General features: G+C 31.7%; 2 protein-coding genes across 2 annotated transcripts; one reads left to right on the top strand and one right to left on the bottom strand.

Moving 5' to 3' along the window:
• Nucleotides 1-1,580: 1,580 nt before the first annotated feature.
• LOC132716660 (uncharacterized) lies at nt 1,581-7,757 on the bottom strand. The gene is made up of 3 exons (XM_060699982.1): nt 6,313-7,757; nt 4,831-4,925; nt 1,581-3,428 (listed from the first exon to the last, which is right to left on the bottom strand). The coding sequence occupies exons 1-3, from the start codon at nt 6,414-6,416 to the stop codon at nt 3,259-3,261; spliced, it is 369 nt and encodes a 122-aa protein (XP_060555965.1). The 5' UTR covers nt 6,417-7,757; the 3' UTR covers nt 1,581-3,258.
• Nucleotides 7,758-13,858: 6,101 nt separating this feature from the next.
• On the top strand, nt 13,859-16,519 carry LOC132716659 (proprotein convertase subtilisin/kexin type 5-like). The gene is made up of 3 exons (XM_060699981.1): nt 13,859-15,112; nt 15,352-15,469; nt 16,208-16,519. The coding sequence occupies exons 1-3, from the start codon at nt 13,897-13,899 to the stop codon at nt 16,353-16,355; spliced, it is 1,482 nt and encodes a 493-aa protein (XP_060555964.1). The 5' UTR covers nt 13,859-13,896; the 3' UTR covers nt 16,356-16,519.
• The last annotated feature ends 883 nt before the right edge of the window (nt 16,520-17,402 follow it).

Here is a 17,402-nt window from a genome sequence, read left to right as displayed (position 1 = left end):
ATATAAATCATTTTGTTATATGATAGTGAATTGCAAATATCTATCAAACATTTTCTATTTTATTATGATATATAAATATATTCCTACTCATAGCAAATATTTATTAATAATTATTATGATATGTATATATATGATATTCCGACAATAAATAAAATATTGACTTGCCCTACCAAGATCACTTTCAAAGCAAAAGGTAATATCAGCCCAACATAGCTGTCTGTGTTCACTGCCACCATCTCTCATTACATATTGTAGAATGTTGTTCAGCCATAGAGTGTTGATATGTGCAGCTAGGTAAGAAGTACCCAACTGTTCTGAGGTGTACAGAAGTTCTATTTCGTCATCATTTTGTGTCTGCTGCTTTTGGTTTATTGCAACGACCTTGATTTTATAAGTCCTTTTGTTTACCATTTAATACTTCACGAATCTTTCCACATTCATACCCATTAACTAAACTTATTACATAATTGTGTCTTTTCAGATATATTTCAAAACTGCTGATCATACTTCGTAGTGTGACTGATTCATAATCATCCCCATTCTTCTGGCACACACTGACAATAAACTGACATAGGTACAGATTGAGCTCATAAGCAGGGATTTCATGGATTTTGCGATTTTCATTTTCAACAACAAGGTACGATTCAAGGAGTCTTTGATGTAATATTGTTTTTCTTCTTGTCTGTGGATTTTCATTTTCTTTAATGTAGTTTTCAATTTCAAGAGGAGGTGCAACCCTGTTACATTCAAATGTTTTGGAAATATTTGGCAATTAGGATACTTTTTCACCAGTAGTAGGAGAAGTTGTTCTTGGAATCTGGTTAGGTTAAGCACTTTTATTTACTTTTTCAGGGAGAGGTGAAGAAATGACATGCAAAAGGTTGTAAAGTTCTGAGCTGTCAAGCGTGTCTAGGATTGAAGTTTCAAACAAACTATCAATATATGAAGATTCAGGCTTGATGTTTTGACTTGAATTGCCTGTTTTTGAATAATAAATTGACTGTGCATGTCAGAATTAAACATCACTAAATCATCAGGAAGACCTTTTACTAGTCCATGTTTTGCAAGTGTCAAAATTTTCCCATCATTGAATATTTGTACCTTATACAATAGCCATTAGGTACCCAAGGGGATGTATTATATCCAAACTATTTTCCCCCCTTTTCCCAAACATTTAAACCACCACTTTATGTGTTCACCAACACGAAAATTTTACTTAAATTCCATCTTTATTTGTTTGGCGTCCTTTCTATCCTGGCAAGGGAAGTAACTCCTATTTGTTTACATTATTAAGTTATACTGTATACCTCCCCTTGTGTTTGTGCGTAGGAATACGAAAAGAAGTTCTCACGTGGAGTGTGAGATCAGTCCATGTGCGATAAGATTTTCCACAAGCGCTATTTTAGTAACATTTACGGATTTCCATCTGGTTAGTGAGAATCTACATTTTTATTTCATGGAGCTCGGGCTTCAATATCATGTATAAGTGTTGATTTTCTCAAACGAGACAACGTACTTAATCACTAAATTTAACATGAAACTTCAGATGAACATATAAACAAGTACTTTGTTTGCATATGATGTTTATTAATGTATTTCAAACAAAAGTTTTGACATGCGAAAATTTTTAAAAACTATCGATTTTACCTTGGAATTGGAAAATGCAAAATGAAAGTTTAATATTAAACAATTTCTGGTTGTTTTGAAACCTTTTGAACATTAACGTTTTAATTTTTAAATAATTAAATAGATAATGAAAGCTTTTTTATATCAAGCTATTGTTCGTTGTTTGTTATTTAACGGCACAGTGACACATTTCTAGTAACACCTAACCGAAAACATTTTAATTATTAAATTTTAAGTCAACAAAAAGTTCAAGTTTTCAGTCAAAACAGTTTTGAAACAAAGGCAAATATACACAAATATTGATAACGTGTTAGCACTTCCGAAGCATATATCACAGCAAATTACCATGTCAAAAGTGGGAACTAATTCAGCAAAAATGACTTCTCTAAGAAATGCATTTCATATTTGGTGAACTTTTCCAGTTTAAAATAAACATTTGTGATAATTTTTTAAGCAATGAACCTAATCAAAAAAATTACCAAGAAATCCAAGGTAAAAAAGTGGGGAGATGGCCATAGCATACTAAACTTATACTAAAATGAATTTTAGTATGTTCTGCCCTCCTCAAATGGAAACACATTTTTGATTGTGAACATGTATTTAACGTTTTTATATGTATTTCTAAGAACATGGATCTAAACAATGAGGTATAGCGCTCCTCAAATGGAAACACATTTTAGATTGTGAACATGTATTTAAAGTTTTTAAATGTTTTTCTAAGAACATGGATCTTAACAATGAGGTATAACGCTAAGATTGAACCTGAAAATATTACATAAAAAAGTTACAGGATGGTTAGCCTTAAAGAAATGGCCTCTTTTGAAAACAATAAACATGTATGGCAAGTTTGAAGTGAATAACCTTTAAACGTTCTGAGAAAACGGACCTAAAATATAAGCCAACGCCGAAGAAAAGGTCATGACAATAGCTGATTTTTTTTCTCCGAAAAGAAACAAAAAGCATCGTCTCCTGTTAAAAGGCGAGAATGTGCACATCTGGTGTGTCAAATATTCAAATATAACATCTCAGACGAACTACCTGCTCATGACAATTTGAAGAGATATAGTGATTTTTCAAGACATCGGTTGAAATCATAAAAATTTGTTAAATGCGGCTTGCTCCTCGTTCGGTTTTCATCTTGCTGATATGTTTACTAATGTAAAGTTTAAAATCATTATATGATAACATCCAGTCTACTGATTACGCATTTACTAACTTTTTAGGAAGCACATCTGCTATGACTATAACCAAATTACTTGATGCATTTAAGGAAGGCAGGGAAACAAAAATCACCTTAAAGTGTGACGAAGCAAGACAGAAGACGAAAATTTAAACGATTTGGTTCGAAATGTTTTAAGAGTCGTATGAGTCGTCCAATTAAGATATTCAAGTGTTAACTGTTCTTTCTTTTTGAGGAATGGTGAATGACTTTTCGTACTCTTAGCATTATCAAAAGTGATTTGTTTTAAACGTGTACTGCAGTTCCTTGTAATACATAATCATTGGTTTTATATTTAAATCAAAACAATTGTGAATTAGAAAGTATATGTTGGCACATTTAGAAAAAAATAACATATGTTAAAATACGCATGCCTCCTCTGCAGAATCAATACGGACATTGCTTCAGTCTTGTTAAACAACCTCCTCATATTCGTTAGATGTTTGGGTATCAGCATAAACAGGATTAATGAACATATTCATATCTTCGGTTGAGTCGTTGCTAGGCAACGTGACAGTGTTTTCAAGGTAACCTAGTGGCACACTCCCACTAGTAGTTTCTTCCGGTATAGCATACATGTGATCTGGGGAATATATACAAACACATATTACAAACACAGCATTCCCTTATTATATTAAATAAAACACTATTAAGATGTTAAGAAGATCTTCATATTTTTACATGCGGTTGTAAAAATCCAATATTGGTCAACTGTTTTACCTCTTCTTCAAGTTATGTCGGTAAAATAAAAGTTAACGCACGTGACATAAAGTGTCTAATTATAAATCTGGAAGAAAAATAATAGTACATTGTATCCGGTTTCTTGTAACTCTAGCCTGATAAGCAATGATCATATGTAGCAGTGAAAATGATTTTCAAACATATATTTTTTGTATCGAACCTTAAATCTTATTAAGCTTAAACAACTCTGGTTTCTATTAAAATGTAAATTTCCTGACCTAGCATTTAATGAAATGACTAATTATTTTCTGAATGTTAACTTTAAATGAAAAATACATTTTTTCTTATATTCTGAAACAGGGTGAGTAATCATAAGAGTAAGAAGTGGTATGTATAAATTTATATAAAGACAAACTGATTCTGAACAATGGTTTACTCATTGAAACATTTTCGTTCAGTTTAGGACATGTACATTTTGTACTTGTTAAACAGATCTGTGGTTAACCTTTTAATCATTGAAATTGCAAAACTGAATACGGATCAATACATTTAATTTCAACAACAGCATGTCAAGTGCTCATGTAAAATGTCTTTACAAAAAGAAAACAACAAATAATTTAGATTTTCTTTTTAAAAAGCATTGAAAATGTTGGCATCTTAAATTATACAACATTTTGTAAATAATTATATGTTTTGTGTGAAGTTAATTCTTGTATTTTTTGTTTCTTACCTATTGTGGCTGATTTGTACCATTCGTGTTTTCGCCCCGCGACCTCGCCAAGCGAAAAGTCTAAAATTAACAAGTTAAAATGGCAGGGGCGCGCAGCGAAAACAAACTCAATAGCGCGGGCGCGGGGCGGAGTTTAATAAATAAAACGTCGCCCTGTGGTGTCGCGAGGCGAGCTTTAAGAAATTAATCGGCGGGCTAATTAGCGGTGTCCCGGGGCGATGTTAAATAAATAAAACTTCGCCACATGCCTTTGCTAATTAGCGTGTTTTCATCCCGTAACCCCGCCAAGCGAAAAGTTGATAATATACATGTTAAAATGGCGGGGGTGCGCAGCGAAAACACACTTATTAGGGAGCGCGGAGAGAGATTTAAGAAATAAAATGGCGGGTTCGCGGTACGAAAACACGTTAATTAGCAGGGGGAGTGTTATTTATTAAACTTTGCCCCGCGCCCTTGCTGATTTACGTGTTTTCGCAACGCGCTCCTGCTATTTCAACTTGTAAATTTTCGACTTTTCGCTTGGCGGGGATGCGGGGCGAAAACACGAATGGCACAAATCAGCCACCATAATTACCTGAGTCAGCTGTGTTTCTACATGCAGGTTCATACTCATTCTCAGCGTAATCTTCCGAGCCTTCATTTAAAACAGCTCCACGTCTTTGTGTAATACTGATAAAACAAATCGGAAAGAAAATAGTTATTAATACAAACTATTTATTAATGTTTACTATAATGAATACTTTATAAATAGTTTGATCGGGACATATAGCATTGTATATATAGCTTAGTATACTGACCACCGTTTGTGCTGGGCCTGGTTAATCTGTTTTGATTTTTATAACTAATAATATTTACAGGTAAATGGAAGTAAAAAGGATTTTGATTTCAACTTTCAACCGGTAACGACAATACGGTGTATTTTTAATTTAAAGTCCAAAATATTTTTTCGGTTATGAAGACAATTACACAGGCGGCAGTATCAGTGTTTGGACACCCCACCCCTATCTGCCCCTGGACCCCTACTACAACCCTGAAAAAAAATTCAACACTCTAAGGCTTACTATAAGGTACCAAATACAAAACCACCGATGAAATTATATATAAAAAAAAATTTCCACTATCAAAATTATAGTTATAGAAAGGTGTAAAGCCTACTATATGTCCATTTGCCAAACAATGTGGAACACGGGAAATCGTCGTTTCGGCGACTGAGGCGCATTCCGGCGGAATTTCGCTGCATCATTCATTTACATCAATAAAAAGAACTTGAATTCCACAGCTTACTTAATTCAAGTCCAATGAATATCAATATTCTATCGATTTTTTCTATTTCACGGTATTTTTTGACTTGTCGTTGCCATTTTGGATTCTGATACCTGTGTGTTATACGCGATCTGATTGGACGTCCAATTTGGCTCGTCCAATCAGATCGCGTATTTCAACCCAGGTATCAGACTGCAAAATGGCTACGACAATTAAAAAAATACCGTGAAACAGAAAAAATCGGAATGATAGTGATATTCGTTGGACTTGAATTACATAAACTGAGGAATTCTAGTTCTTTTTATTAATGTTAATGAATGATGCAGCGAAATCCCGCCGGAATGCGCCTCAGTCGCCGAAACGACGATTTCCCGTGTTCCACATTGTTTGGCAAATGGACATATAGTAGGCTTTACACTTTTCTATAACTATAATTTTGATAGTGGAAAAAAAAATTTATATATAATTTCATCGGTGGTTTTGTATTTGGTACCTTATAGTAAGCCTTAGAGTGTTGAATTTTTTTTTCAGGGTTGTAGTAGGGGTCCAGGGGCAGATAGGGGTGGGGTGTCCAAACACTGATACTACCGCCTGTGGACAATTATAGATAAAAAAATTGACACATCTTAAGTAGCATGCACATATTTGCTGTTTTGATAGAAATGTACATACTTCATACATTTCACACATAAATGTATGTACTGAACGTGCAGTTTTATAATAATGGCAAACCATTTCACAAGTTGGGTATGATATCTTGCTAACGCTAGTATTTAACGACAAATACATGTACCTTTTTACAGTTGATATAACTGTTATGATAATTGCAATGACCAGACAAACAAATAATACAATCAAAAGAGCTGAACTAAATCGCTGATTTAAGCTTGAAGACATAACGTCCACTGTATCTGTTAAATAAACAAGATCAGTGCGTAAATATATATAAACTTGTACTATCTTATTGAATATTATAAAGCCATAAATGTTCTATGAAATTAAATAATGCAACTAGATATCTCAAAAGGAAACAATACAACAGCATTTAACGATTATATTGATGTATATATGTATTTCTAAATTAAAGTACTTTATCAAATTATTTAGTTTGTTTAGCGGAATTTATATTATTCAATGCACTCAATTTGTTAGAATATTAAACATAAATGGAAGAATTTAATCTTGCCAATATAGCATGAGCCTGTTTCTCTATTACATGTAAAGTTTTTGCATTCACTGCTGCACTGTTTGTTGCAATGGTCCCCGTAGTATCCTAGTTTGCATCCCAAAGTACATCTACTCGTTATCGAATCGCATTGTCGATCAATACATGTACTGCTACAGGCCTTGTCGAACGAGTGATCATATTCATGGTAACTTTCATTGGAACCGTGACTACAAGCTCCAGTTTCGATATTGCATGTGCGGTTTGAGCAAAGCTTGGAACATTGCTCATTACAAAACTTTCCCCAATATCCTTGTTTGCATCCAAAGATACAAACACCACTCTCGGAATTACATGAGCTATTTTGACAACGGATAGAACAGTCCAGGCATTTCCCATCTGAGAGATAGCTTCCATCCTTACATTTCGTGCAGTTAGTTTTCGATAAACACGAGAGACATTTATCAGGGCAATCGTTTTCACAGTTCTTTCCCCATTTGCCGTCCACACACTCCAAGCAAGGCCGTTTAAAAAACGGTTTACATTGAAAGCAATTTCCAGTAAGTCTGCTACATTTATTGTCAAGACATCCATACGAACAGTTACATATTATCCCGAAGTAACCAGCATTGCACAAGCTACAACCTCCATCTGATTCACAAGTTAAACATTCTTTTTGACAGTCAATGTGGCAGTTTTGTCCATATTTAAAAGGCTTACAAAGACTGCAATTTTTTCCGGCATAATTGTCGTTGCAAACACAATTACCGGTGTTTTGTTCACACACGTTTTCTTTACATCCCGAAGAACACCTTTTATCGCATATTTTTCCGAAAAATCCTTGTTTACATTTTGTACATTCATTCATTATCAAACAAGAAGCGCAATTATTTGGGCACGGGGCACACGAATTACTGGATTCAAAATAACCTTCTGGACATTTTTGGCAAGAAGTACCGTTTAATTTAAATCCATCATTACATGTAATGCAATTATGTTCGGATGTACACGTTTTACATGGCGACGTACATTTAGTGCATTCATAATCGTTTCTGAAATACCCAGTATTGCATTGTAAACATGTTTTTAACGATGAACACTGTGTACAACCGGTGGAGCATGCTCGACATGAGAATGAGTCTTTATAATATCCAACATCACATTTTTCACATTTGTTTACTGAGGAACAAGACTGACAATTTTCAGGGCAACTCTTACATGTCCCATTCTGCATCATGTAGTATCCCATTTCACAATCATAACAATATCCATACGCTTTACATTTGCAACCTTTTGGACAGATCAATTGCCCTGAAACCAAAATATAACCTTTATCCAATATTTAAGTACTTTTTAAAATGCATCAAAAGTTAATACTTTTGAAATCGTTTACATTTTTTTTAAATGGTAAAATGGTTTAGGCTCTTACAGTTCCATTTTTCACAATATAATAAAAATAGAATCCTTTAAACAGAGTTTAAATAGTAAGATTAGAGGAGGATTAGGAACCGTTTTGATTCGGATAGAATAGATTTTAAATAAACCTATGCAGTTTTAATCTTAACTTTGATGTTATTTGTATTAAAACAAACAAAATGACCGTTAATGCTATTCTTTTCAAAATAAAAAAAATGCATTCCGTATAAATCATCTTGAACAGCTTTTTAGTTTTAACTATTTTGAACATCTGATTAAATGGTTTTTCGATTTACTAAAAAGGAAATCGGTAAATATTGCTTAAAAAGTATGAAATGTGACTTACCAAAAATTACTGAATTTAGCAGTAAAGCAGTACATATCAATTGTAACATCTGTAAAATAAAGCGTTTTATAAATGTGAATACTACAAACAAAACAGTCTTACTAATGCCAACAATTTTAAAACAGCAAAGTAAAAAAGAAGCGGATATAACAATGTCAATAGACATATTCACCATGTCTTTTGTGTTAATGTTGGAAATAAATGTTAACATGGTGTTTTAGAGTTTGAACTTGACATTTGAATCAATGTTAATTCGTTTTACTTTCTCTGCATATGCGGTTATCTTACAAGAACACCTTAACTCTCGAAAGCGGCTTTTTATGTATATCCAACGTCTCGGACTGGATTCGAATTTATGGTATTCTAAAGGCTAAATATGCAATTCGCATAGTTGACGACGTGCTGTGTCTATAGAATATTAAAATAGTTTAGAGGTTTTATCATAAAATAATGTTGATGTAAGTGAAATTACTCACCTGCCCACTTATCATTCATGAGTGTATTTTTTCTAAAAACAACATTTTATTTCATAAGTAAATTAGCATGAAATAGTGTATTGTTTTTCCCCCATTGATCTTTAATCACTTACGGTAATGGCTTTAACCTTGCAAGGTGTACAGACTATTTCAAGTGAGTAAACTATGCTGAGTTAAACAATAAACTCGCATCTGTCTGATTAAATTTGCAATAATTAGTAAAAATATGAATACAAAGATATACACTTTAGAACGTAAGTGAGCATAGTCCAAGTGACTCAAAATCCAGCAAAAATATATGATAAAAATGTACTCCAAAATACATTTTATTTCTAAATAATCATGCCATGGATCAAATCAGTTTAGTAATAATCGATGACTTTATCTTACAGTATTCAATGTACATGTTTGCCTACAGGAAGAAAAATATATCAGAACAATTGTGGAAAACATATACCGGTAAATAATGATGATAATGTAAATCTACTTTTCATTTGAGAAGTATAAAATAGAATTAACGAATATAGATGTCAGTCAGCGGTAAATCTTACTTTTAGAAATCGGAGCCATATTTAATGTACAAGCAAAACCATCATAGTGAAAAATGAAGGCTAAAGTGGACAATGTTGAGTGCTAATAAATATTAATGTCTTTTAATTCACAAATAAAGAACATTTTAGTTGATTTAGGAGCACCTTAAGGACTTTCTGGCGATTATAATATTATATATTTGACATTTCAATACACAGTTTGCTGATAGCATTTAAAAATCAATGTATTGTATTACGTTATATATATGAAAATGTATAAAATATCTATGCATATTAAATATACTTAAATCTACAGAACAGAACAGTAAATAAGCAGTTAATCTTTATTTGTAAGTTCGAATGCACTCAATATATTTGGAAACATTTTAGGAACGAAAAAGTATTTATTTATGTTCATCTTTCAGCCGTTTTATTATTTTTTTTTAGTTATCTTCACTTGTTCATAATACTCAAATCGCCTTTCTTGAACGGTTCTTGGTTATATATTTGTATATATCGTTTACAAGTCATTCAGTATATCATCAAAATAAGAAAAGCATTGGCGGATGTTCATTTCCTGGTTTATGATTTATTAGATTTTTTTTTCATGTCGAACACATACCATTGTTATGTAAATAGTGGTTATTCATCAATAAATTACACTCATCCTTTTTTGGAAAAGGAAGAAAATGATCAATTATCCATTCGCCTTATATTGTGTACATCATATCTTGTTCCCTTTTATTATTCACATGTGAAAATTAAATTAGCTTAGTAATCTTATGCGTAATTGCTTATTAAACTTGAAATTATCATTATGCGTACAAAGTACACTGTCAAATATAGGTTTGCAATAAGCTGTTATACTCTTTTGTTCGCGTTACCATATTGTCAGTGTGAAATTATTTTGAAAAAAAAAAATGAAATATTTACTTTTTCAATAATAGGATATTAACTATAATTGGATAATATTAAAATAAAGTAAGAATAAAAATATCTTTTATACAAGTAAAATTGTTTGATTTTTTTTAAAAAAATCAAACATTTGATTAACTGAAAATGCAAACGACAAAACAAAAACAAAACAAACAAGCAAATGCCCGAACACATCTGTCTACTTAATAAGTGAATTGGTCTTCAAAGGAATTTCTGTACTGTCATAATACGTATCATAGTCTTCAACCGAAAATGAAAGAAGTTTGCATGTTCTTGTCAAGTTTGAGATACTTTGATCGATATTACATATCTACATACTCGTATAGCAGATAATAAGTCGTTCTGGACCCAAATATTATTATAAATCATATAAATTATATAAATCACTTTGATTTCAATTGATTCTGTTTCAAGAAATATTTTGTAACAATATCTAAATGATATATTCCGTTGGTTTTTATCAATATTTGAAATGTAGTTCTAAGATGTACCCAATCCATTTTATTGATATTGTTGAAATGAGTACTTAATGACTAAATGCTGAATTTAATAACAAATATGATGTCTGAAATATTCAAGATCTAATAAGATAATATATATATTGAAAATAGTCACTTATATTTGACAAGTTCAACACATATGCTTTATAAAAATGTGCAAAAATATGCTTCATATTTAAGCAGATTTCAGTGATATTTTGAATCTATGCAAGAAAATTTTCAAACAAGCGTTTAAAATTGATGCAACAAAGTAACATTTTTATTCATCATTTAAACATTTCTTGTTGACGCAATCATTTAGTATGAACGATTTTTAAACTGATGTTATCAGTTGCGGCGTGCCTGAGTGACAAGTAATTTAAGCATTGCTGACCGTGTGGGTTCAAACGCTGTCAGGGGCAAGCTGTTGTTTCCTTGAGCATGACGTTTTACATTTATTGCTTAATACTGGTTGGTTCCAGGAACGGATTCGAGAGTGTTTCAATAAGTGTAGAGCTTCCAACACAATCGAACTAAAATAAATTTGTATAAAATAAGTTATTATTGAATTCTAACCAATAATCAAAATGTCAGCCTTTCATAAATGATTACTGAATTTAATCTACTTGTGATATTTTCACTATTACACAGTCAGTTTGCACTAAATGACGAACATTAAATTTTTATATAAACTACTCAAACACTTTCGAAATAAGAGAGTGAACATAAATATCAACTGTAATAAAAACTATTTACAATGATACCTTGTTTTAACCCTTTACACCATGGATACTCTTTTTAAGCAATTTTAGTTTACATGTAAATTATCAATCTATTACAGGCACAAGGAATTCCATTTAATCATCTATGGAAATGTTTTACCAAGTACATTTATTATTTGCTTTTTAAAATGTTCTTTATATTGGATAATACTCATTAAAAGACGTTTAAATCTCTTGATAATTACAGGTGGTATATTAATAGTGGATATGACTTAACAGTGGGAAATTATGTACTTAGTTTCATTTTGCTTAGTATACTTAAGCACAAGACGTAAGCATTTATGTCGGCAAAAAGATATTGAGTGAATGGTAAGATTTATTTTTTTAACACAAATAAAGATTTTTACACTTTCCCTAAATAATCTGTATGGCGATGATAATATTATACACTATATTGACAAGTTTCCTTCTCTATAAAGAAGCATGTGACCTGTATTTTTGCAGCTATGGATGATTTGTTAAATTGTTCAAATAGCAGGAAAGTATGCATTTCTGAATGGTCGAATTCTATTTGCAAACAAAAGCAACATATATTATCAGCTATTTCCGTCAGTCTCCGGATAGGTCTTTTTATGAATAATCGGCAGTTAAAGGTGCAGGTAAATTTCGGTACACATTTCTGTCGTTTGGTGGAAAAGTAAAACGATATTCAGAGAATATTAATTAATTTGTACAATTTAAAGGGTTAAAAACGTGGTAAATGTAATGTATATGATATTTTCCGATATTTCCTTTTACCGATTTGCTCACCTCGGTATTAATATTTCGTTTTGAAGCAGAGCATGCGCATTACAATTTTAACAGACTGATTCGAATGATTTTAGGCTTTAAATGAGATTCATTAACTTCAATTTGATATGCAAAATTGGATACCACCAGGAATTATTCTCAACACTGTGAAAAGGTATTGGTTATCTGTGGTCAGTTGTTAAAAAATATACTATTATCACGTCTAAACGGTAGAATATGATAATGTTAACCGGTTGCCGCTACTGACCGGAATATCTAGCTCAAGGAGAACTGGTTCATGCTTAAGCGAACCTCCGTCGACGTTCCGAAAAACATGTCCTCAAGAATAGGATATCATATGTACACCCTTTAAGGTAAAATTCTATCTTATTTTTAATAACGATTTATAATCTATTCATATAGATAATTAAAGCATTCATTATTTTACAAAACTACTTACTAATAGAGAAGGTAAGCAATTTTCAGTTAAATCATTTTCGTTTTGTAATAGAACCATCTTAACTATTTCAATATTTTGTAGACACAACATTGGTTGTTGTAAGTAATGTAAATTGCATATAAAGCAAGTAGAAAACCAAGAATTCGAATCCAGTCGAATAATTTGAATACATCATTAAAAAAGCTTTCTAGAGTTAAGGGGTATAAACAGATTGCCGCTTGTGCAGATAATATTGTACGAGATTGATTTTTATAAAGTTCTCAAGTTGAAATACGTTAACATCAGAAACGTATTTCATTTTAAACTAACATCAGTAATATGTTGACATGGAGAGTAAACAATGACACATACGTAATGATGCATATTTCTATCAACTTTGTTATCCACGCTTCTTTTTAGCTTTGCTTCTTAAATAAGTTGGATTTTCTTAGTTTCTTTTGAAGTACTCAGATGTATTTAACGCTTTACTTTACAGATGCTGCAATTAATATGTACTGCTCTATTGCTGAATTCAGTAATCTTCGGTAAGACAATTTTCATGCGTTATAAGCATTATTTACCTTTTTCTTTTCTAGTCAATCAAAAAAAAATTCAATCTTATGTTAAAAATAGTTATCACTGAAAAGCCATATATTAAGATGATTTATACGGAATGTATATTTTTCTTTTGAAAAGAAAACCATTAACGGTCATTTTGTTTGTTCTTATTCAAAAAATCAAAGTCAAGGTAAAAACTGCATCGATTTATTCAAATCCTATTCTTTTATCAATCCGTATCAAATCGGTTCCCCCAATCTTACTATTTTTACTCTTTAAAAAGGATTCCGTTTTTAATTCTATTGAAAAAAAACGGGACTGTCACAAAAGTTCCCGTAAAGCATTTTACCATTTTCATAAAATTTGTAAGCAATTTCAAAAGTATTAACTTTTGATGCATTTTTAGAAGTACTTAAATATTTGATGTAAAATAACTTTTGGTTTCAGGGTCATCGATCTGTCCAGTAGGTTGCAAATGTAAAGCGTATGGGTATTGTTATGACTGTGAAACGGGATACTACATGAGTGGCACATGTAAGAGATGCCCTGAAAATTGTCAGTCTTGTTCCTCAGTAAACAAATGTGAAATATGTGACGTTGGATATTATATAGACTCCCCATTCTCATGTATTCCATGCTCCATTGGCTGTACACAATGTTTATCGGTTAAAGAATGTTTACAATGCAAAACTGGGTATTTCAAAAGCGTTGATGGATGCACTAAATGTACGTCGGCATGTAAAACGTGTACATCCGAATATAATTGCATTACATGTAATAATGGATTTACATTAAATGGTACCTCTTGCAAAAAATGTCCGAAAGGTTATTTTGTATCTAGTAATGACTGTGTCCCGTGCCTAAAAAATTGCGCCTCTTGTTCGATAATAAATGAATGTTCAGAATGTAAACAAGGATTTTTTGGAGAAACAACATGTGATCAAAGTTGTTCCTCGGGATGTAAAGACAATACATGTGAAATAAACACTGGTAAATGTGACTGCAAAGAGAATTATGTTGGGGAAAATTGCGATCTTTGTAAACCTTCGAAATATGGACAATACTGCCACCTTGACTGTCCAAAAGGATGTTTAACGTGCAATTCAGATAGAGGTTGTAGCTTGTGCAATACTGGTTACTTCGGGATAAAATGCAACTGTTCAGATGGTTGTCTTGGCAGCACATGTGACAGATTAACAGGACAATGCTTTCAATGTAAACCGTTTTTTAAATGGCCTTGTATGGAGTGTGAAGACGGCAAATGGGGAAATAACTGTGAAAGAGATTGTCCTGATAAATGCCTCTCATGTATTTCTGAATCTAACTGCTCAAAATGTAAGGATGGAAGCTATTTCTCAGATGGGAAATGTTTGAAATGTTCCATCAATTGTCGAAATATATCTTGTAATGCAAGGAATGGTGTTTGTAACTTTGGATGCAAACATGCTTATTGGGGAAAGTTTTGTGAGGAGGAATGCCACAAGTCTTGCTCAAATCGCACATGTAATATCGATAATGGAGTTTGTAGTCAGAGTTCCAATGATAGTTACCATGAAAATGACCAATTGTACGACAAGAATTGTAGCAGTACATGCATTGATCGACAATGCGATTCGATAACGGGAAGATGTAATTTAGGATGCAATCATGGATACTATGGGGACACATGCAAGAAACAGTGCAGCAGTAATTGTCATAACTTAACATGCAATAGAGAAACAGGCTTATGCCCTATTGGTAGAGTTTTATGATAAATATTCTAATAAATTTAGTATATTGAATTACATATATTTAGGAAAGGAAACTACTTAATTTGAAAAAATACTTTAAATTAGACATATACCTCAATTTAATCGATATAATTGTTGTTTGTTTATTCCTTTTGAGGTATCTAATCGATAATCTAAGTTAACACTTTAATATTGAATAAGAAAGTACACGTTTATATATATTGATTGATCGTGTTTATTTAACAGATCAAGTGGACGTAATGTCTTCAACCTTACATCAGCGATTTGGTTCAGTTCTTTTCACTGTATCGCTTGTGTGTCTGATCATTGCTATTTTCATAACAGTCATATCAACTGTACAAAGGTAAATGTATTTATCATAAAATACCAAAGTGTTAACAAGAAATCTTCTGTAACTTGTGAAATGAATTACCATTATTGTAAAATTGCACATGCAATACGTACTTTTTTGTTGTAAATGTAAAAAATTTCTTCATTTCTATCAAACAACAAATATGTATTTGTTTCTTCGTTTTGTTGGATTTTAAGTCAAACCTTCACGGTAAAGGTCTGACTTGATTATTCAGTTTAGCTGGTGGAACAATTCCTCAGATGACCATTCACGTACTTTTTTCTGACACGAGTATGTGTGTAATTGAGTAGGGACATCGCCCTTTTATAACCTAGCTGGTAGGGACTGCACAACTTCTGACAAGATTCGAACAAATAGCGGTGAAGGGCAAGTGTACATTAACGACCTCAATCAAACCGGGCCTGCAACATTTTCAATACTGTCGCTTTTTACGTTCTTATTGGATTCCTTATTCTCTCTGTATTGAGTATTTAACAATTGTACTTCATAATATTTTCATAGTCTAGACGTGACTAAATCTTTTATTCATATTTGGTGTAAAGTAATCTGATGGACAAAATCAAGATTTGTCTTTATTCCCTCTTACATTAACTGGACAATGTATGAACCTTTATATTTTTGACATAATGTAGGCTTTTACTAGAATGTTTTTGTGTTAATATTATATTTGTATTTCTGTTGAAATAGTAGTGGGATCTGCATTTGTTTTGTTAACTTCGACATTTTCAGTTTTAAAAATAAACCAAACCGTCGTGCAGTAGAAGGTTTAGGGAATTCAGTTACTTATACAGGAGTCAGAAATTCTGTAGAAATACTGTCTTGTAAAGGTACAGTAACGATTTGTTATTCTGCGTATTGTTTTATTTATTCGCTTTAATTTGTGTTTTGATTTTTTGAAAAGTTTTGTTGTAGGTATTAAATAGTTTGTTAGACAAAATGTATTGGTGCGTTCTCGTATGTTGAAGTTATATTTGGATAAAACGTCAAGTGATTTCACTTACATTCCGAGTACAATATTACTCAACTTTATGAAAATGTGACACTGCATAAATAAGTATGATGTTATGTGTCAGTTAGTACAACCTTCTGCCCTTTCATTTTTTCATTGTGTTTATTTTTACAATATAGATATTTACAGTTGTGTGTCATATATGCATGTTTAAGTATGATTTTCTCAGCAAAGAAATTAAATTTGACATAGACAGGGAAAATGATAGGAAAGCAAAATTGTGTTTTACGGAAATTTATTTTCTTTTGAAATAATTATGATTCAAAGCCTGTTAGGATCATTTAGAAATTTTCAATAGGGTCATGTAAAAGATTTGATTTTAAACAATAGTTTAGAAAAATTATATTATAATAAGACTAAGAGGAATTTTATCTTATTACATTAAAAAAGAAATATGACAAAAAATGAAAATGCGCAATAAGAAATTGAAATTCAAATGTATAAATTGACTAATCACCTAATCACCAGATGCATCTCTATATAGTAGAGAAGAAATTTATAAGTAGTTGACAAAACATGATTATATATAAACTAAGTAATAAAAGGGAACACACAAAGAGTATCACATTGATTTGTTCCTTTTTAAATACTTTATGTCCTATATGTGATATAAATACTGTTCAGCTGTTGAAATAGTACAAGTAAAATTCCACCCATTTCACCTATATGTTTTATTGCATGGCTTATTTCTATTTTTTATTTTAAATTATATTTTCCTATTTTTTGCTAAAGATTTTAAAGTCATTCTCATTAAGGAAAAAAGTAAAATTTTCTCCCATTTCCTGAAAATTTATCTAATAATAATTTTGCCTTTTAGACGATATGAGAAAACTGCAAAGTGTAGAACGAGTTGAACATATTAATCCAGCTGCCATAGTCGGAAGTGTTGAACCAACTGAACAGGAAAATATAAAT

This window comes from Ruditapes philippinarum, unplaced genomic scaffold (assembly GCF_026571515.1).
Source record: "Ruditapes philippinarum isolate M1 unplaced genomic scaffold, ASM2657151v2 ctg14691_1_1_1_1, whole genome shotgun sequence".
Lineage (NCBI taxonomy): Eukaryota > Metazoa > Mollusca > Bivalvia > Venerida > Veneridae > Ruditapes > Ruditapes philippinarum.
This window is presented reverse-complemented; position numbering and strand designations above follow the sequence as displayed.

Excerpts from the sequence above, each read along its gene's own strand:
- LOC132716660 (XM_060699982.1), bottom strand. The coding sequence starts at position 6,416 with ATGTCTTCAAGCTTAAATCAGCGATTTAGTTCAGCTCTTTTGATTGTA. Across the intron at positions 4,926-6,312 it reads GTTATATCAACTGTAAAAAG|TATTACACAAAGACGTGGAG; the intron begins GTACATGTATTT and ends TTGTTTTATCAG. Across the intron at positions 3,429-4,830 it reads TAGAAACACAGCTGACTCAG|ATCACATGTATGCTATACCG; the intron begins GTAATTATGGTG and ends TATATTCCCCAG.
- LOC132716659 (XM_060699981.1), top strand. The coding sequence starts at position 13,897 with ATGAGTGGCACATGTAAGAGATGCCCTGAAAATTGTCAGTCTTGTTCC. Across the intron at positions 15,113-15,351 it reads AACAGGCTTATGCCCTATTG|ATCAAGTGGACGTAATGTCT; the intron begins GTAGAGTTTTAT and ends TTTATTTAACAG. Across the intron at positions 15,470-16,207 it reads GTCATATCAACTGTACAAAG|TTTTAAAAATAAACCAAACC; the intron begins GTAAATGTATTT and ends CGACATTTTCAG.